At 37.6% G+C, this 23,087-nt stretch overlaps 1 protein-coding gene across 2 annotated transcripts in view; it reads right to left on the bottom strand.

The window, feature by feature from the left end:
- Window positions 1–22,659, bottom strand: part of EFNA5 (ephrin A5) — a 202,569-nt gene extending 179,910 nt beyond the window's left edge. For both annotated transcript variants that reach the window (XM_062513348.1, XM_062513349.1), the window contains exon 1: window positions 21,067–22,659. In XM_062513348.1, the coding sequence (XP_062369332.1) occupies window positions 21,067–21,191 (125 nt within the window). In that variant the 5' untranslated portion in view covers window positions 21,192–22,659. The remainder of the gene's footprint in view (window positions 1–21,066) is intronic.
- Window positions 22,660–23,087: the final 428 nt, after the last annotated feature.

Genomic DNA, 23,087 nt, shown 5'->3' with positions numbered 1-23,087 from the left:
ATATGAGCTGGCCAATTGCTATATTTTAGTAAGAAAATGCACTCAGAACTGAAAGTGAATGTGAAATTTACACATCTTCAAAAAGTGCTATAACTTAAATAGGGTTTAAAAAAATATTCTAGCAGCCAGAATTTTAAAATTCTGCATTAATAAAGTTCAAAGCCTATGAATTAATGTAACTCATAATCTAAAGCCCTAAGGATAAAATGCCACATCTGTTCACTAGCAGAAATTTATAAATTTTGCATTTTGAGGCATTATATTTGCAAAATCCATTTCTGAAAATAAGTATTTTTTTCTAAGCATGTCAGAGGTTGACTGCTCAAGAAAAGATCAGGTTGAAAAATCAAACCATTTCTGTTTCCTGATTATTCATGACAGAGACCATTATACATTTTAAGTTTCTTTAAACTATTTTAGGCACAAGCATCAAAATATCTTAACAAATACATATAAAACCAGCCCTTCAGAATTTCATAATGTTTAAAAACACTCACCATACTTTACTAAACATTCACCATGCAACATTACCATACTTTAGAGAGGTGCCTGATCAGACAGGCACTTAAATGACATGTCGAAACAGATGCTGGACCAGAATGTCAAGATATCTTTTTTAAATATGTGACCAGTTAGATTAAATATCACACATAACTGTACACAGATATAAGTCTGTATCACTTTTTATATTCTCCATTAAGGCAGAGTGATAGACCAGATATTATGAATCTTACCTACTGAAACTTGTACAGATCATTGTAAAACATGCCAGTTTTAATATTCCATGAGGCAGAGTAATTGCAGCTTTTAGAGAGAATCCTTGTGTCAAATCAGCAAGTATCCTCTCTAGTACTTGCTTTTTAAGTGTGATTTAGGCTTGTACCTAATATGCACAGAGAAAAATAACCATTTTCATGTTCTGTTTACAAAAATTACATAAAACTAGGTTCTTTTGAACTTTTAGTTCAGGTAAGAGATTACAAATTACAGTGCAGACCTTCAGGGGTCTTAGGTTCATACTTTATTATGCCCTTTTGTTACAACCATTCTAATACCTCACAAAAGGTTAAGTAATTATGCAAAAGAAAATGCCCATGCTTGTTGTGGACTCTAAAGCAGTAAATTTTAATGCTTCAAAAAGAACCTCCATTGATGCACCCTAAATTTTTCTGGCTGTAAAATCCAAATGATAATATTGAAATTTATGTTAAATGAGAAACACAGAAGTAAGGGATATACAAAGACATGCAGAATAAGGAAAAATAGAAGGACAGTTACTTAGACATAATGGCTTGGCAATAAATGCTTTTATTGAATTGGTTTAATTAATAGAAACATGAAATATACATTCAGGATATATATCCATATCATCAGTGTAAGTAAAGAAGCAATTCCAATAACCCTTCCCGAGAATAAGTTAAATGCATTACAATAAGGATATATACAGCTATATATTGTCCAGAATTTCATGTCCTGAAATATAGTAATGAAACTCAGTACTGGAGTGTCAAGAAATAAAATTATTTTGCCTACTTACAGTACGACTGTTTGCTATTGTTTCTGACTAATCAAGTTAAGTTAAGCTTAGTTGCTCTAAACCTCATTCTTACATTTCTCATTGGTCACAAACGATTAAGTCAATGCAGAATCTGGTTAACAAATATAGAAAAACATAACATTCAACTCCTTTCTGAAGCTGTAACACAAAGACACAGTAATTGTGTTCAGTTAGGAGGTTGTGTACATCCCTGACTCATTTATCCAAAGCAAAGAACTGGGTGGGCACAAACTCTGTGTCCTGGGAGAACTGCAATTTACCGTTTTTGTAATTTCAATTAATTCATTGAAAGGCCAAACTGCCAGAGGAAACAGGCTGTATCAAAAAACAAAACAAAACAAAACAAACAAACAAACAAACAAACAAACAAAAACTGCTTTACGGTGAAGGTGACCTGCAAACCAGCACCTGCCCTGATGATGAGGGGATTTCTTCCTTTATTCTCAACAAAGATCTTTTTCGGTGTGAAAAGTGTGAACAGTTAGCAGAGCAGGAGGCAAGCATCCACGGCTTCAGACAGGCCTTTGGACAACCTTCTGCTTTTTGCAAACTCCTACTGTGAAACAGAACACTCTCAAGAAGATTTTTGGAGAAACAGCACTCCTTCCAGCCCTTACAGCATTTTAACTGAGGTCCTTTTAAGAAAACCCTGACAGAATTATATTTTTAAAATAATGAAATGAAAAGATTGCAATAAATTAATTCCTTTTTGTAGTAACATATGTCCATTATAAAATCTTTTTATCACAAAATAGGAAAAGTAAATGTAGAACTTCTAAGAGAAATAGTGGGCATGACTGGTATATGAAATGGAGTATTTTGCCTTAATACAGTACAGTTGTTGTACTTTGTGAAATTCAGATAAATGTTTACAGAATAATAGAATCAAAAAATTATGACACAAACACATTCAATTCAGTGAGCAATAGTAAGTACCAGTTTTACTAGTTTTAAAAAACTATCTGGGAAAACAGCTGGTTAGAAGAATAGTGTAGAAAATAAAGTTGCACTATAGACCTGTGAGGCAAATGCAGCATTGCAGAGACAAAAAAAAAAAAAAAATAAGACTTGTATTCTTTCTAGAAAATTCATGGTTACAGTTGAAATTTCAGCTAGAGTAGTAAGGGAACATCATTAGGATCTTTTCTTTCTAGCATGAGACTGAAAAAACATCACATGAGTACATTTGATTGGTCATTCTATTTTAGCAAATGCCAGTCAATTCACAAATTAATGTCACTGAGAATAGTTAATTTGGAAAGTACAAAGAAACCATATGTAGTCTTCCAAGTTTAACAATAAACCATTCCAAAAAGCAGGCATTTAACGCTCTGTCATGCTTTAAGGTTAAAATAAAGATCTTATGGCTTATGGAACAGAGAATTGCTCCGATTGCTGCAGAAGACACAACTCTGAATTTTCCTGCCTGTAAAGTATCAAATTGTTGTGGCAGCTGAGGGAGGGAAGCATAAACCCAAGTGAGAACAGTATTAAAAAAAAAGAAAGAAAAGCAGCCCACACAAGGGCCTTACATGTTTCCTAATACAGGCTGCATTGGAAGTCACTTTGCACTTGAGGCATACACAAAAATTATTTTTAATTACGTTTAACTTTTTCAAGTAGGTGTTTGTGATGCAGTGTTTTTCAGTAAAATCTATTTTGCAGCTGTTGCTGTAAAATCCAAGGCAGAACAAAACCAAAGAAACGGTTAAAACTGGGAAAGATAGAAATTTGTCAGGCATTTAAAATACTGGTTCAAAAGAACAGAGATTTACTACAGAAAAAAAATAATCATAAACCTTCCTCTTTTTTATATAAGTACAAATGCCCTCAACCATGCATTTCTGCCTTCCAAATAGATAAAGGATCTTGAACAGGATCTAACTTATCAGCATATAATATTTACATAGGGTATGCTTCTCATTAGGGGGAAAAAGGAGAAAAATGTTTGCAATGGAGTGACTGTACAATACTTAAACCAAACAGATTTTATACCTCCGAGCATTTTAGACACCAAATAAGCCAATCTCTAATAAAATTCTGGTAAATGAAAATTTCAGTCAATTCTTCCACAGCAGTTTACCAGTTTACAATAACATGTCACCTACCTACCAAAAGTCATCTTTTGTCACTTTGAAATAGTACTGCTCTCTATCAACTTGAAAAATGATGCTTTTGTTAGCTTTAAAGCACTAAACTTCAAGTTTTTCATCAACAGTATTTTTATGTTTTAGGTAATTCCCATCCTTGTCTCAACTTCTACCCCACCCATGGAGACTGAGTTTCTTCCTGTTACAGTGCTGCTAGATGGTGCAAGCAAAACACAGTGCAGACTAGTTCTTAGCACTCTGTCAAGCACTTCTCCTTCTTAGATGAAGGACTAGTGCAGTAACAAGACAATCCTATTCCCATCTGAGGTGAAGTAAACAGAAATTGCTTTTAAACAGATCCTTTCATATTCAAAATATCCCAATATGCTTTACAATAATGAGATGGATACACTGTCATTTCTGTAGTCTGAAACACAGAGGGCAAGGCTTTGTCTTGCAAGCTGGAATAAAAAGAGGTCATGGGTGCTTTGAAGTTTCCTTACATCATCTAGACTGAAAGACAGGATGGAACAGAGAACATAACTGAGACAAAATAGAAAGGGAGGAGGGCAGGTGACCATTGTGAAATGTGTGAGACATCTCTTTCATCATATTTAAGAAGCACTGATCCAGAAGCAAAAATTAATCAGCAGGGAAAGATTTTTTTTTTTTTTTTTTTTAAGACTGGCAGCAGGTACAATGCTAATCCTATCTTTTCTTTGAAGGCTTTTCTTGGGCAGGAAGGGAGGGAGGGAGGGTGCTAGGAAGCCTGGTGAGATGAATTCCACTTTCATCACAGTAAGTCAGGGATCTATATGCATACAGAGATTCAGTTCAGGTGAATGTAATGCAGTAGGCTGTACTACCCACCCATTCAACATAAGTACTCATCCAATAATGAGCTGAAATATCCTGGCAAATAAGAATTTTAAAGGAACTTAGGAAAAAATGCTTATAAGGAAAACAGAAAGGAGACAGTAAAGTACAAACAGATCAACAGCTCCCCACTGCATCTTAAAGAAAGGGTCCATCACCCACCTGGCACTGGCTGGCAGAAGCTTCTCCAATGGGGATGGAATGGCCAATGAAAACACAACAGTCTGCAGCCTGTGTTTATTGCCAAGGTATGTTTCCAAATGAATTAATAAGAAGTGGTAGCCTAATTAAACTACATCCTCTGCATTTTGCCCTTCTTCTGTACAGCAGAAGTAATGGCTACATGGAACAGAACTCTCCCAAATACCTCATCCATCACTGCTTTGATTAGAGCCTCAAACTGTGAAGGCAGCAAGAGCTGCCCAATAATCCACCCTTATTGCTTACTTGCTCACAAAGGATTGCAGAGTCTTTGGGAGGAGCCACCCCTTAAAGGAGAAAGTTTATACCTCATCTCCGCATCCCACCCAAATGGTATTAAAGCTATGTTCATCTAGCACATCACAAGAAACAGGCTGGTTTTGGACACTCCAGCTCTGCAAAGCTTTATGCGAGCCACATAAAGTCTTTGCCCCTTTTCTGTTGGAGGTTTCCCTTCCCTCAGCATTGAGCAGTTACGCCTTCAGCTGTGTTCAGTGTTTAATTTCCCCACTGCCTTTCTTCTTCTCCTAACACTTGCATAGTTCAGCCTTGGCTATGGAGTACTGACTAAGAATGAACAATAGACGCCTTTCAAGTCTTCAGAGTGAGCTTTGAGCAAGGCTCCACTCAGGGACTCAATCAATATTTAGTGCAGTTTCAAGCCACAGTTTCATGGCTCCTTCCAGGCAGATCACACTAGCTGGGAACCCCTAGACCTTCCGTGGTTTTATTGTAACAAGGTGAAATTAAAGGGATAAACAGATTACAAACCAAAGAATTTTCTTTTCTTGGAATTATTCACAGTCACAGAACAAAAAAGCCAAAAAAGAAAAGGGAAGGGGGGTAAGAATGATAAAAGGACACACTACAATACAACTTATGTTTGAAGAGTAACCAGCTACTTACAATTAGGAAAGTAGTTCTTCCCTTAAAGCTGATTAGCAATGTTTGAAAATCACACATCAGGTAGCTACTACATGTAAATCCATTTAAAGTGATGCAAGTAAATGAAGTTTGTGAAGAAGGCCCACCTCATCAGCTATCTAAAGCACTCATTCTCTTCATAACACCTAGGTCATGGTATGATTTCAAACCACTGCATGAACATAGGTTACAGCAATGCACAGATACAAGATCCTGAAGTTTAAAAATCATGTGTAATAAAAATGCTTTCAGCTTATCAAGTGAACAAAGAAGAAAATATTAAGAACAGTCCTTTAACACATTAAGGACCAAAGTTATATGGATGCTTTGTAAGTAATGATAGTATGATAAAATTTTTAAAATAAACATTTTTTTCACTAAAATTTCAGGATTTGTATTGCATTCACACTTCTGTAGGAGTACCTGCCTGTTTCAAGAAGCTCACAGACAAAACTAACCAAATCAAAAGACATGCCATGGCAATAAACTGAAGTTGCAAGAGAATCTCCCCTCCTTCTCCATTAGTTTCTTCTCTCACCCTCCATAACCATTCACACAGCATTAAAAAAAAAACCTCCTCCCAAAAATTACATTTCTGACAGTAAAATACAACTGGACTGACAATTATAATTTACCTGTTCAAACTGAAAGGCAACTATATGATTTTTTGTTTATAGTGGTTGTAATCCTGTCTCAACATGCTCTCTCATGTTAGATTCCACTGAAAGTTTTGAGTCAAAGAATCTGACAAGCTACTGTTAAAGCAGGAAAAATTACAGCTTTAGCTTCACATGTGTCAGGATCTTTTGAAAAAATAAAAAAACTTTCTTTGTCAGCCCTGTGGTTAAAGGGCATCAACAGCAGAAGAGATGCATCTTTCCACCTTGCATGTTCAATTTTCAGATGCATGAAGTTTTGATTGTTCAAGCTGCTTCACTGAAGAATGTTGCACTGTCGTCATGGCATTTGTTTGATTTTAAAAACTTGCCAACATCAGATGGAATTTCTAATTTCACTCCTGCCACTTTAAGGAAATTCAGGAAAGTTTATAAGCATGAAAGTACAAAAACACAGCAAAATTAAAGGAAATCACAAACACATCTACAATGGATGTAAGACTCCTGAGTGAAGAAGAAATCCTCATTTATGAAACAGAGTTCAAATTATAAAGTCATGACGCTTCCAAGTCTCAAATAAGTAGGGGCACCTTTATACTATGTTCAATTTGTAACAAACATCTCTTTTAAATTATCTTCTACTAACCTCACAAGTAGGGTGAAAATTTTTAATTAATACATAGATAAATAAGTTTTACAAAATAAATATGTAACCATGCCCAAAATTGTAGTTTTGATGAAAAGTAGACATTGAGTAAACAACCAAAATAAAAGGTAAAATCAATGGGCTTTGGAAAAGTGGTAAATGAAAACACATGGTAAAAAATTTTATAGACATTTAATCATGTTTTATTTTTCAAAACAGCTTAGGATTACTAGTAATGCTTTTGAAATTTAGAGAGGAATAAAAAAGAGAATGAGGCGTAGTGAAGTACTGTCAAGTGGACAGTGGATACTTACTTCATTCCCTTCTACTACTGCAACTTAAAAAGATAAAAGAACATTCAGTAAAATCAGTAGGAATTTCATGCAAATATAGCACAGCATCTGGTCATAGTATGTTACCATGCTTTTTCTTTTACTCTGTGCTCATTAGACAAATATGGCAGAACGCTACTTACAGTTTATTCCAAATCACTGGTTAAGGGAACACTGCAGAACAAGTAATTAGTTATCCCATTTTAACATAAATCAGGATATGCTGTATTTAGGAGATAGTTTCTCAACTGGCAAGTAGCATTTGTGTAAACAATGTTCTTTCCTCTGATACATTATTTAAACAAAAGTATTACTGCACTGATGCCAGCTACAATAGCTGGGAGTGCAGAAGATGTTCTTCCTAAAACCTATGAAATTATCTTGAGAAATTAGTATTCCCTTCTCAAAGATGGGAGTGTTTCTCAGACCAAAACCAGTAACAAATCTACCCCAACAGGAATCAAAAGTAACAGTAATATAATCCAGAACATTTAACTGAAAACCATAGAATCTTTTCACCTGGATACATTGCGTACTTTTGGGACCTAAGACAAGAGCAAGATTCATTTGGTCTCTGACATATCCATTACATGGTGGAAAGCAGACAACATTTTGTCTTAAGCAAAGGACTGAATCTGAAAACTGTTAATTCAGGAAGACTGTCAAACCCAACACTAAGCCTAATCAAAAAGTCTTGTATGCATCCACTATGCTAGTATTATGAAGTAAATAAGCATGCAAACAGAAAGAAGAAGCAATCATTCCTCTGTCATCCATTAAAAAACAAGTACAGAAATCCTAATTGGGCACTGCAATGATCTGATTCACTCAGAGAAGTTACAAAGGCAAAATTGCTTCCATCAGTAACAATACATTACCTCCAAACTCCACACCTAAAATTAAGTGCTTAGGAAAGTCTTCCAAATGCTTTGTTCTGAAGAAGGCCATTATATGAGCACTAAATCAAGACAGCTAGTATGGAAAATGGAAAACGGAGATTTCTTTTTACAGTAAGCTATAAAATGTAGTTCGGTCACACACAGGATCTGAGAAAGTAAAAATACAGTAATGCTGTAAATCACTAAAAAAACTTCTTTTTTTTTAAGCTAATTATCATGCTTTGGAGTAGAAGCACTGAATGTGGAGATTCTCCTTATAAAGTGTTCTTTGCAAGTAGGTTTTATATAATTAAGATACAGAGAAAAGGTTTGCTTAGAATTTGAATGCAGTGAATAGCCATGATATAATGAGATGCAAGTATGATCTACCTCTGTAATTAATTTTCCTTCTTCACCCACACTGTCACTTGTTATGGTAATGTGAATCTTAACCTTAATAAAAAATTTCATACCACCTTGATTGAAGATACTGCAAATAACAACATTCTTTATATTTTGGTTTTATTTCAACAAAGAATCTTTTACACTCTGAAACCCTCAACCCTTCTGCTAATGAAGTTTCCATCTACAACAGAGATTTTTAGAGACTGATTTATATGTCATGTTTTTAAGTGAGGATTATGCTAGTATGTGTATTACAAAATGATCATGTTCTGCAGCAACTGTTCTTAATTTTTTTAAAGGTTTTTTGTCTGAAGAATTTTTAGGACATAAGTTCCTCAATTACATTGTGTATGCATTTCTTTACAACATTTGCGAATTAAGACGAAAAGTTATTAAACATTCACATGACACTTTTGAAATGTAATATAAAAATTAACACATAAAATTTTCAGAGATTTCCAGGAATTTTGCAGGTAAGTCCCTACAAATACATGCACGTAGTATTAAATTGGACCAAATGTCTTAAAATGGGATCTACCAAAAGAGACAACAAAACACAATCAAATTTCACACATGAATGATGGATACATTTTAATAACCTGCAAAATTCTAAAAATTAGAATTGGAATTTTTTTTGATACTCTATTTTACGGAAAATAAGTTTATTTTATCAGTATGTATCCTTGCAAATTTAACAAGGGCCGTATATGCTTCAAGATGTATCTTCTTCTCATGCTCTTTTCTCTTTTCTCAAGAGAAAGTCCACTGGAAACCAAAAAAAATGTAATATTTCGTACTTCATGAAATGAGAATGCATAAGAATAATTGCTTCCTCAGCAATCCCAAACTACAGGGACATACCACACAACAGGAATAACTGCTCATCATTTTGGTAAACACATAATAAACTACATGGCTTATATATTAAAGATTTTATATCTACAAGGAGAAATAGCATTCTCCAGGGAGCTTTCTTATTCTAAGAAGGCTATTATTCAAATTGCTAGAAAACAGAGACTTCTTCCCTGAATACAGTGGTTTAGTTATTTCAGTGAGGAAATCATTCCATCCTATTGGAATGGGCCATTACCAAGATCCACTCAGGTTTTAAGGAGTATCTCACCAAGAAGAGAAGTATATATTGCATATACTGCTTTGGAAAACACAAAACACAAGTATCCCAGTGGTGCACTACTATTTTACCTTCATGATCTTAAATTAATTTATTTTGTCACATACCAAACCATTCTAAACTATATAAAGTATTCAACACCTCAGAGTTTCACTAATGTCTATCTGCTATATCACACATAGGAAGCCAATTCTCACTTTTGAAACAGCTGATGGCAAAACTCTACTCATTCAACCAGGTTTGCTTTTAGTTTCCATTCCCAAAGGTTTCCATTCCCAAAGGTTCCCATTCCCAAAGGTAGAGATCCCAACTCTGCAAAACTGTTCAAAATAATTTTAGTCTAGAACTTATATGAACCCAACCAGATAAGGACCCACAGGGTTCTGCAGTTCCGTGCTCTGTGTTTCCTCATTAGATTCGATTCCTGCAGATTGTGTAGCCTCACAAAAACTGATGAGCCAAAATACTGAAACTCATACTCAGGAGAATCACACCATAAAATCACCAATACAGGACCTAAATCAACCCCCATCCAAAACAGTCCAAAAACTTTTTGTGTTAATAAGTTGGATAAGAATACTTCCAAAAATACAGCAATAAAAATCCAACAATAGTTACTGTATTTAAAAAAAAAATTAAAAATCACACCTTCCAGTGTCTGTCAAGACGTACAGTGCAAGAAAACAGACTTCCATTCCTCATTACTACCCATCAGCTCCTACTGACTTCTACTTTTAAAAATGAGGATATGTATTCAAACAATTTTCCTTAATCAATTTTAAGGGACCTTTTTTTGGAAGGTATTTAAGTAACTACATGTGCAAAAAAGCTGAAATAAAATTTAGGACAGTTAGGCACCAAGCAGTCTTAAAAATCCCATATGGCTGCTGTCTGCAACTCTTGGTACCCAAATATATTCAAAATTCTGGTTGTGAGGCTATATTATTTTTAAATCAGTGGCAAAAAGAAAAAAAAAACCACTTAAATCGCTCATTTGTCAGGCTGCAAAAAAAAAAGGTATAATAATAATGTGAAGGTGCAGATTCTCTCTTTCAATGTTTTTAAGAACAGTGTTTCAGATAATTCACATTGCAATTATGCTTACATTTGGAAATATGTGAGCAAGGATAAATGGAACAAGCACACATTTCACTCAAGTCACTACTACAGTACACCAAAATCTTAGCCTGATTTCATTTACGATAACCCACACACTCTGGACTGAAAACAGAAAAAAAACATGAACATGGAAAGTACCTGCTTTCATTCAGTTTTTTTCTAATCCAGTTTACTATGCAAGGCACAAGCAAAAGCATACAAAAGGAGATTCCTACCCATTTAATAAAAGCAGACAAATACTGGCCTTGATGGCAGCAATTTTATTGGAAAGCTCAGTTCACCAGAAAGTGTGCAAGACAGAACAAGAGAAAGGCAAATGTGGCTCAAAAGCAAAGGGAAAAGTGTATGCAACTTGGGCATAAGTGAAAGGACTAATATAACCCTAGAATTAAAATCTTTGGAATAAAGAACAATAATCTTCCAAGTAAACATGACTTCACTAGCACTGAATCTGAATTTCCACAATTAGGCATTGTGTGTAAGTGTATGTGTATGTGTATGTATATATATATATATATATATATATATATATATATATAAATACACACGCAATTATTAGGCACACACTTCCCATGTTCTTTGCCCCCAAAAGCAGAGCTGACAATGGTGACAGCAGAGTGTGTAATTAGTTTTTATTGTTCCCCTGACAGCCATAGCTCTGCAAGGACCCCTTGCCTTTTCCATTGTAAATGTTATGGAAAAATACACTAATGACAGGCATTTAATTATGGGCATAGAGACCATGATGGGAGCTGTGCCAAGAGTGATTGGCAGCTTTGGATACCAGATATTCACTGCAAGGGTTCTTTTTCTATCATACCTTGTACTCCAGGTTAGTGAAGATAGAAGTTTTTTAAAACATCTTTTCTAAGGCCTTGGTTGTTGTCTAGTATTATTATTAATTATCACAAACAGACAGAAACCAACCAAAAAATCAACAAAATCTTGATTTTTTTTTTTTGTTAATAGCATTAAGTTTTTTGAAAGAGGTCTATGCACTGACAATGCCATCAACATAAAAGAATTCCCCACTGACTCTAGCACATAGCTGACTTTTTTTTTTAATTATACATACTTACAAGCAAAGAGAAGCTATGCCCTCTTAACATATCTCTATTCAGTATTTACAATAAACTGTTCCACATTCAGCTGTAGTTGCTGAGGTGCTTTTTCGCCTGATTAATTAGCAATTGGGAGACACGCTTTTTGGCAGCTTTTGTATCCCTATTATTTCTTTTGGTTTGGCACAAAAACTCCCTTTTTGGGAGCACCAGTATTTGTACTGTACCCCACTTAGTGATGGATCACTAATTTTTAATAAACTAAGTCCCAAGAGAACTGCAAAATTATGTAAAAGTGTATTGGAGCAGTAAGCGTAAACAAATATTAAATAAATAAATACATGGGCCAGGGTAAGAGCTGTTGCAGTACATAAAATATTATGTCTTTTCCAGACTACACATGGAAAGCCTATGCAAGAGATCACACATAATGTTAAGACCTTGGCCTGAACTGGTTTTTAACTGCTTGATCCAAATCTCTGCCTTTACCTTTAAGAAGCCACTAGCTAATATGGAAGCACAATTTCCTTGAAGAATGCTATATCTGAATGTTCCTTTACTGTTTCTCATCCCTCCCCCACGACCAGATGAATGAAATTACTCTGTGAAGCAGATTTCTATGAAGAATGACCACACAATTCTGGACCAAATGGTTCTAAGTCTATGTAGCAGTCACAAATCCCTGGCTAAGCCGAACAAAGCAACATTATTCCAAAGTGGTAAGTTTGGGAATATAAAAGTGAAGCTGTCTGGCTCTAAAGTGGTAACTTACAAATAGCTGCAGAATCACTGTTGGCTGTCCATCCCCCATCCAGCTGGCTCTCATATCAGTGACTTCAAAAATGCAGCTAGCCATTATGGTGGCTTAAGGCACTTTGTGTGCCAGTGCAATGACCATGCTGTGTGTGCATGTCAGAAGGTCAATACTTTCAAATTCCAGAGTCTCTCTTTATTTCCTTCTTTTCTGGAAACAATAGGAAAGAGAGCAGGATTGATAGCTCCTACTTTGTTAACTTCTGCTCACCAAATGCCCTGCCTGTATGAACACATAACTATTTTTTTGAAAAATCTGATTAGACATCAAATAAAGTGGGAGGGGAACCACAACCACCAAACAAAACCCCAATGCAGCTGTTTTCCCTGCTCATTAACAGCATTAATTAGTAAATTTTCTTGCAACAACTTTTAACAGTTGCAGGAGACGTAACATCATTAAAGCTGCTAGAAGTCCTTACCTAATGCTGATGAATTAGTATTGAAGACTGACAACTCTGCTACTAAGATCATCAAAATTAGCAGTAAGTAAAATCAAATACTTGTTCTTCTTGTCTCCTCACCAAAAAAAAAAAAAAATCTGTATTTTATTTATACAGCACTACAAAACCAAGAAAATATTAGACATTAAGAGATTTGGTTGATTTCTTTCTTTAGTTTTGATTAAAAGAGTTAGTATGTATTCAGCTCCAGTTTCAAAGACACAGGCTTTTGCGTAAAGATACGTAAATTTATTTACAAATTTGAAACAAATTCAAAGTAAAAATTCAAACAAAAATTCGACATACAGTAGTAGCATTATAATAACAATCTTTATGTATTTCTTAGCAAGTCCCTGTGTAACAAAATAAAGTGATCTGAATGTCTGTAAAGAGAAGGAAATTCTCCTGAATTATAACAAGAATATGAAAAATACTACTTTGAAGTCCACAAAACCAAAAAGGTAGTGCTTCATTGCTACCCACCACAGAAAGGCTGCAGTGGTCAGCTACTACTGATGAACAACTCACACCATGGGAACACACCTGCTACTGCCAGTATCCATCCCTAAGCAAAGAAAAGTTAAGTAATTTCAGGGAGGAAGTATTATATTATTTTAATGAATAAAGAAGGTCAATGCCTCACAGCAAACATTAATTATGGCACAAAATGCCGAAGCATGCATAATTGTAAATGCTACAAGTCCAAATTTTATCTTTCAGAATGAAACAAATACATTTTAGCAGAGGGTGACCAGCATCAGAGTATCATATACTCTTTCTTCTTTTTTTGCCTCACCAGATGATTCATAAACACTAATTTCTTCTCTGTACTCTGCACCATTTCATCACTGTAATCAAAACCTAAAGGTGGTGCCTATCAAATAAAATGATTTTTCAGAAGTCTGATGAAAACAAAAATAATGTTAGGGACAAATGTAAAATAAGATTTTTTTTCTAACTGCAGATACTATTGTTGAACAGTTTAATATGCTGATGTAATGATGGTAAAGAAAATTAACATGAAAAAACTTACTTGCAGGTTTTGTGAGTCTAAGGTTCTTTTTCCACGTAATATGTCACCATGGATAGGAAAAATCTTCCACTAAATTAGAATGCAAGTGACAATAAGAATTGTAATTTTCAAGTAAAAATTGCAGAACCTGAAGAATTTGCTTTAATTGGTATTAGCAATTCAAGGAGATCTTGCTTGCGCATCTTCTCATTAGCTGATTCTCCTTTTGACAGCATTTTTACTGGTCATGCATTTAAACAGCAAAATTTGCCATAAAGCTCTTGGCATACCAGTTAACAAATAACACCAAACTATGTCTCTAGATTTTGCAGCAGTCTAAAATAAACTCATTTTCTTCATAAAACTAGGATATAACAATGTATAAAACTAGTATCTAACTATGTATAAAACTAGGGTCTAACTATGTATTTTCATCAACCTAGAAGAATATGAAGGATGTTTCCCCAGATTAAATATATATACATATAATATATATAAATTGGGGTGTATTTTTCTTTTATTGTATTTTTCTGGCATTGTATGGTGGAGAAATACAATCTCAATCCTTGCAGAACAGTGGGGGTTTTCTTACATGCATACTTTCACGTACTTAATTTTAACACAAATTATTTTCTAAAATGTATAGGAATGAGTATTTGTGCTTTTGTAATGTAACAATATAGGCTCAGTTTCCTAAAAGAGAGGATTTCAGATATCTATACATGTTTGCTCATTGTAAAATAATGCACAACATTTTAAATGAACTCAACCATAATCTATCTTGGAGAGACTACAATGAAGAGGGAGAGTGCAAAAATGCAAGGAAGAGTCCTAATGCGTGAATGATCATATTCTTCCATTCAGCTGTGCTGAAGTACCTTACAGTACATCTTACTCATAACAACTGTAATACCATCAGAATGCAATTTCAATAACTTGTCTGTTTATTTCAAACCAAACGTTTTCATTTCATTATGTTGCTGTGCTGCTGACTGTCTAAATTTTAAGCACAAGTGCGACAAAAACTTAAACAAAACAGGGCCCTTTATTCTCAAAAGTGAATTAGACCATTCAGAAACACTGGAATATTAGATTAATTATGAGACTAAAGACATCTATTTTAAAACAATGCTCAGAACTGGGTAGCAGAGCAAAGAGTACTTATTGGAAGTAAATCTCAGCTCTAAAATACTTCTAATTGCATTGAAAAAAAAAAATAAATTGGAAAACAGCAGCCCAAAGCAATGGAGGCGCATCTCAAAGGCATGGACAACTAATGTCTACTCATAGTTGGTTGTGTATTTTCTAGCATCTCCTCTCAGCTGCTCCCAATGACCAACCTTCCTTATGTGTTTTCTTGGTAGTCTTGTCTTTCAACAATGCTGCAGTCCTCTGCCCAGAAGGACTGCACCAGACATAGTCTAGTGTTGGAAGAAGTCACAAGGCACTCCAATAAGCTAGGAGAGATCCCAAAGCCCATTCACGTAATTCTTCTCTGTTTCATTTTACATTGGTGTGTCCAAGTGCTACCTTATCTACCTGCCCACTTACTGACCTGACAACAACCAATGTGTGAAGAAACAGCAAACTGGGAAGATGGCCAAGAACTAAAACACAGAATCTACAAATAATTCTCTTATTACTGCTTTGAACTTTAACACCAAATACATTAGCTGGAAGATTAGACCTGGAAATTTGATGGAATTTCATTCACTTTCTAAATGCTAAAGAGTTCAATTTAAAAAAATAATTTTCAGATTTTTCTTCCCTGATACAATATTCATGATACACTGTACACCACTTCAGCACCTAATGACACACTTCAGTGCATACTTACACATGAGTATATGTAAGTACATATATATATATATATAAACATTGAAACACATATATATTCTGATTACATATGCCATATACATTATGCATGCCTGTCCATAGGAATGCAATGACCATGACTCCTGAAGGACTAATTGCATTCATTCATTTTTTCAGCCCAGCATGAAGCTGGAAGATTGCTGGGATCATAGCAACAGGGGAGGGAAAGGAAGGCTCATCTTTATCTGTCCTGCTCAAAAAGCATATAGGGTTAGAAGAAAGAATGCAATGAAGTGTCCTGGCTATGTGTACTCAGAAAAGATTTAATAAGAAGCACTTAATGAAGATCAGGTACCACTTAACAAAGTACCTTTCAGACAAAGGTGGGGCCCAGTGAAACTGTTGTTCTTTGTGCAGTTTTTCCATAGAAGGTTTCAAACTGTTTCAAACACCCATTTTTAAAATAAACACCTACGTTCTTTTGGAGACACAAGGTGTTAATGAAACTATTAAAAGCAGAGAAAGTAGGTGTAAAGAATTGACAGCTCTACTACTGATCTTTTAATTACAAGGAACCAGTCAGATATTTCTTCAGCTCTCAGAGCAAGCTGCTGGATAAAATGCTGTCAGAATGAAAGCTATGCTGTTTCAAAATAGGTTTACATATATATAATATATATACATGGATGTGTATGTATACCCAAAGTACTTAGGCTCCTATGCTTCCCCTGACATAGGAAACTTACACATACCACCAACATCAAAGTAAACGCCTTGATTTTACCCTTCTTCATCCACAACTTCTTCACTTTCTTAATATGTGTAACTGCTTTCTTCCTATTCCAGCCATTTTTGCATGGCTCCCCTCTATTCTGTACCTAGGCAGAACTGTATCTATATGGAAAACAAAAAAAAAAAAAGACAAACCAACAAAAAACCAGCCTCACTACCTCAGCACACACAGCCAGCATGCTATGGTAAAATGCACAAATACATAACAGATGGCAGAACACTCAGACATTCATCCAGCCCGTGAGTGTACTCCAGGAAGTGCCAGGTTTGTGTAAGCTGCCACATCCAGAGCTTCTCAAAACTGTGCATTTGCCTGGCCCAGGAAGTACTTAAGCATACTTCTATCCACCTTCTATTCAACTGCAGCAGAACTTAGGTGTGTAAGGATTGAGTTCAAATAAGTTAGATGCTTTTCTGAAACAGTGCCTAAATACTCAGCTACAAAATCCAGGTTGTGAAATTCTAGTCTATGCACAGAATTTTCAGAAGTACCTTCTCATTTTTCTGTTTGCTGCCCCCAAATATCTATTTGAAAAAAAAGCCTCTAGCAACACTGACCAAATTGTGGTATCCAGTTTAATTATGAGAAATTACCAGCTGAAGTTGAAATTACTTTTCCATACCTAAAATCACTAATTACCACCTGATTTCTTGATTTTATCCACATAAATACTCAAAGAGAAAATATATCAGCATCCTACGTCTTCATAATGACTCTTCTGTGGATTTGATATGCCATTTTCTTGTATATAATGCAGCCAAACCCAGTAATACTCCTAATAAAAAAAATTTGCTTTTGTGAAACTAGAAACTACAGCCTCTATGTACGACCAGAAACTAGACTTGCAATTCAAGCATTTTTAACCACTCTGAAACTAACTAACAATTTATGGAGCTACATAACCTGACACTGAAACAACTTACAGGGAAATATCTCAAGAGAAACCACAATCTTAAAGCATAATCCTGGCAAGCAGAAAAATGTAGCAATAATTACAAGTAGTAGTTCAGCTTGAACTGTGACAAGATTAAAAACAGTAGCAGACATGAGGCAGGTAGACCGCTTCAAAATTTGTCACTGGCACACAACATTCGTTCTGAATTCTAACTAAAGGGTGCTACCAATCAAGATTAAATTAATATGCTCCATTCCAAAACTGAGCATTATATTCAGAATAATACTCCCTGATGATACTAGTTTGCAGTCCCATATAAGAAAACATATGCAAATAGTGCTGAGAGACTATATGCACTTTAACAGTTGAAATTTGTGTACGCTTAATTCTAAGCCTACATAAATACACAAGTAAAAGAAATCACATTTTTTGAGCTTGCTTGAGGATTCATTTCTAATTAAAAAAAAAAGAAATAAAGATAAAGAAAATTAAAGAAAAAAAAAAAAAGAGAGAGGACTAAAAACAGTATTTTATTTATACTTCAAAATTTTAATACCTAAGCATATTTTCACCTGGTATTGGACTACAGCATTTATGGAAGTTGTATGCTGATAATTAAATATAGAAGAAAAGTAAGGCATGGCAATACTTTAAACATTTCTAAGAACTGATTTTGATTTTATAAAAATACCCAACTTTGTTACTCATACAAGCTGACAATAATGACCATATACTTTCAAATTGTTCTAGCAGAACTTTGGCAACTGACCAAGCAACTTAATATGAATTTTGCTAATAGACTCCCATGATTTTTTATTTACCAAACATTGTTCACACCAGGAGCACTTATCAACTGGGCCACTCAACAGTTTGCTAATAATGTTTTTCAATGAGAATGAAATCTTTACGTATTTCTGTAAGTTGCTGGAGTCTAATACCAATAAAACTTAAACCGTCAAATCTGAAAGAAGGACAATCATTATTAAATTCTTCAATGTTTAAATGAAACCTTAATTTAGACTGACTTTATCATTATTAAGATGATCAATATTTCATTTTTTCAAAAAGAAAGTTAGTTCTATAGCAGTTTGTTAATTCTGAAAAAATACAATAAAGAAGCAAGCTAAATCACAATGGAAGTATTTGTGTTTATAGAATGACAGTATATTTTGTCCTCTAATTTCAAATAATTACCACCAAGTAAGCATCCCTACTTACTTCTACATGCTTTCATCTCCTGAGTCTGCCTCTAATTGAAGATAAATCACTGCAAAGTTATTTCTAAAACATAATTAAATGCTCTAAAAATTTTGATATCTAGAGACAATTTTGCCTTCAGCTCAGGTTCTGATGAAACAAATTCAAACGAGAAGTCCTTTCTTTTCTTTGGGTCTCTTCCACCTACTATTCAGGTGTTTGCCTGTTTTTCTCTAGTACTTGTGTTATTTGAAAAGCACATACCAAAGTATGCTGTATAAAACAAAGGACAGTTACATTTGCACCCTGCTCTTTCTCATATTTATATTCACAAATAAACATACATGTCCAAATGGATACATCCATTTTGAGAGAGCAGTATTTTAAGACAAGAAATGTTTGTTTTTAAAACAGAAGGTTTAAAAACATCTCAAAATTAACTCTTCCTATGCTGTTTGGAAGAATAAAAAAAAACTAAGTTTTCGTAGCAGTCTGTTCACGTTTGATGTTGGATTAATAACAGATTCCATTAATAGTAGTAATATATGACTTACTAGAATTCTTGTAAATATAATTCAATTTATAATGCCTACAGACTAGGTAAGCACTGTTTGTACCTTCAGCTTTACCTATGTACAGTTAAGTTCATCACACATTGTACAACAGAAGTGAAAAATCTTGAATCAGGGGCTGTTTTTGAAGTATTTTAACTGTTATGCCAGCAATGTGTGGATTTAGTCAAACCTCTTTCTTTCAGTGATCCTCCTTTTGCCCGGTGGGATTTGAGAATATAACTTCTTCTTTTTTTTTTTTTTTTTTTTTTTCCCAGCAGTTACATTTCATTTTGCATAACAACAGAAATAAAAATTCTGTTCTTTAGAGGCAAGCAATTTTTTGGGACATATGTTCTTTGATGGGTGATGTGAGGTGTAACATTTCATCTTACTTACACTGAGCAGTTTTTTCAAGTAACTCATGTAGAAAGAGGAGAATGTAGAGAGAAGCATTTCGTATCATAGATGCTCATTGTACCCAAACATGACTGTTTCTGTTTCTTTGTCTCAAGTTTTCTTGTGCCAACTATTTATTGATGAGTCGTTGAGACCAGGAGCACAGTATTAAAGTCCTGGACAGACTAACTAACCCTGGGCACTTGAAAATTCTGCCCTTTAGCTTCTGCATCACCTATTTTAAACCTGCTCTGGAATACCGAGTGGAGTTTTCTGCAGGCAACAGAGATCTATTAAAAAACATGACCTGTGACAAAAATCAATGTGCTAATCTCAAGCCAAACAGCAGTATCAGAAGCATAAAAAGAAAATATAACCTAAGATAAAACGTCCCCAAATGTACCATTAAAAAAAAAGAAAAAGGAACAAGAAGAAGAAGTCTGCCATGAGCACTTTGACAAGGCAAAAATACTTAATACCCAGCTGAATTTTTACCTAAACACATGGATATCGTTTGGAGGAGGACTGAAATTTTCTGATGCGAAAATGATGAGGGAAAACTCCAGAAAAAAAAAAAAAAAAAAAAAAAGAAATTGAATGAAACCTCCCCTTGCAATGATGAGCTGCACTCAGGTGCTAGGAACCCTCCGGGGCTAGAGGAGCGGGGCTACTGCTGCTGCTCCAGCACCACTCGGGCCCGACTGCGCGGACCCCGGCGATGCGCAGTCCCGTGTCCGGCGGCACCGGCAGACCCCGGCCAGGAACGGCGTACCTACCTGGGTTCCGCACCTCCAGCCCGCCCGGGAGAGCCCCCGCCGAGTGGGCAGCGCAGGGCACGGCCTGGCAAAGCCGCTCCTGACAACCACCTCACCCGGGGTGCCGCGGAGCTCCCGCCGAGGGTGCAGAGCCCTGCCCGGAGCCGGACCGGCGAAGAACCCTCCGGAGCATCACCGGGGAGCCGCTACCTGTGCCCCTCATCCCTCCCGATCTCCAGCAGCAGGGCTGGCAGCAGACAAGCGCTGCCCCGCACCGAGGGGCACCCATGCTCCCCGCCGGGAGCGCATCCATCCGGCTCCTGCGGGCCGGCGGCGGCCGATCCCGGGGAAGCCTTGGAGGGAAAGGATAGACGGCAGGAGAGTATCACCCCCGCCACCCACCCCACCATCACTGCCCGTAGCCCTGAACCTCCGTAAAAGAAAAGTTTTCGTCTCTATCTTGCAGCCGGTCGCTCGACGCGAGTCTCCGGCTCCGGAGCGCCGCTGTGGGCCCGCCCGCCCGCCCGGTGCGCGCCCGCGGCCGCCCCTCGTACCTGGGGTTGGAGCTGTTCCAGTAGACGGCGTAGCGGTCGGCCACCGCCTTGGCGCCGGGCTCCTGCCCGCGCACGCACACCCACAGCGCCGCGGCCGCCAGCAGCAGCATCTCCACGTGCGGCATCGCGCCCGGCCGGCGGCACGGCGAGGTGGGATGAGGGAAAAATAAAGAAAAGGGAAACGGGGGGGGAGGGGGGGGGAAAACCCAAAAAAACACAAAAACAAACAAACAAAAGAATCACCAAAAAAAATAAACAAAAGAAAATATTAACGGGGAAAAAAAAAAAACCACGAACGGGGAAGAAGGAGGCGGAACCCAGCCGGGGCGCGGGAGCTGTGGGGTGAATTAATAAAAAGCGAAGCGCGCAGGCGGTGGGCTCCGCGGAGTGCCGCGCCGCAGCGAGCGGAGCGCGCCTGGCGCCGCAGACGAGCAGCAGGCGGGGAGGGCGATCCTCGGCCCCTCAGGAAGCCTCACCCCGGCAGGGGGTGGTGGGGGCCGAGACCGGTGGCGGCGGCAAGCGGCGGGCGGTGCTCATTCACCGGGAGTCCCGCGCAGAGCCCACGGCACGACATACACCGGCCCGCCGGCGCGGCGGGCGGGCGAGAGCAGCGCTTTCCTCCGCCCCCTGAGAGCGGCCCCGGCGGCGCTGACGGCCGGAGTGCGCGGGGATGGAAGGAGCGAAAGAGCGAGCGGGAGACGGGGGAAAAGAGCGGGGAGGAGGAGGGGAAGGAGACCTTTCCCCTGGAAGCCCACGGGAGGTCCTGGCAATATATTAAAGGCCGCCGGCTGGGAGCGGGAGGAGAAGTAGCCGCAGATCTCAAAGTACAAAGTTTGTGTCTTCCTTTCTCGCTCTCCGCTCCCCGCAAATGAGTAACAAACAAACACAGGAAAAAAAAAAAAAAAAGAAAAAAAAGAAAAAGGGAGATGGGGGAGGGGAAGAGGGGGGAAGAAGCAAAAGCCCTGAGGAGTTTGCCTGCTGCGCCGATGGAGTTGAGAAGCCTGTTCTGCAGCACGGAGTGTCTTGAAGGAGACTTTGTGGAATGGTTTTCTTGCCCTTCCTGTTCCTGGGTGGTGGATGCACCAAGGACTGAGCAACACCGAAGGAAGAAAAAAAAAAAAAAAAAGAAAAAAAAAAGGCGGGGGGCAGGAAGAAAACCCCGGCCAATCCAAGAAATATATAGCGGCGTGGAAACCAAGGAGATGAAAGTAAAAAAATTGTTCTATGAGAGGGCGTGGAGAAAAGCAAAATCTCGGAGAAGTGCAAAATCAAGCCCGCAAACTCCTCTGATGATGCTGGTGTTGGCTGGCCTCTCCTGCTCGAATGAAGCGATACGGCGAGATGCGGAAATTTCCTGATTCAGCCTCCCGGAGCCTCTCTGTGATAAAGCAGCGTCCAGTCCCGTGAACATCAACTTCTGCGGAAGGACAAAACAGTTTGAAGGAGCAGGGAGGAGGTGAGAGAAAAAGAATCCACCCCGCATATGACTACATAAGGAGATCGGAAAAAAAAAAAACAACCACCCTAGATCTTCTCGGTCTTGCCCAACAGCTGCTCCCCTTTTCCCTCTGAAGCAGCAGCAAGAGCAGCAAGGAAAAATATACCACGCCAGCAGGCAAATAAATAAACTTGAATGCAGCGGCAGGCAGGGAGGGATCGTAAAGAGCGACGAGGATTGGAGGGGCAAAAGTCAGTTTTGGGAAAAAAAAAAAAAAAAGGCTCTATGGGAGGAAAAAAAAAAACCCTTTAAACAGTCACGCCCCCTGTTGCAATGACCGGTGCCTTCACTGCGTGTAAATCCGACATCAAGCAACCTGAAAAAGCTAGGAGCCTGGCGTGCTGAGCTGTCTCTGTGCATGCGTGTGTGCGACAGGCAGCCGCAGAGATGTGTACGCGGTATAGCGAGGTACGCGTGCACACACACACACACACACACACACACACACACACACACACACACACACACGGCACGCATACATACATGCACAGGGGAGGGTCCGATCTGGCGCCGGTGTGTGTGT

This window comes from Cinclus cinclus, chromosome Z, assembly GCF_963662255.1.
Source record: "Cinclus cinclus chromosome Z, bCinCin1.1, whole genome shotgun sequence".
Classification (NCBI taxonomy): domain Eukaryota; kingdom Metazoa; phylum Chordata; class Aves; order Passeriformes; family Cinclidae; genus Cinclus; species Cinclus cinclus.
Note: the sequence above shows the minus strand (reverse complement) of the source record. Positions and strands in the feature narration are given on the sequence as shown.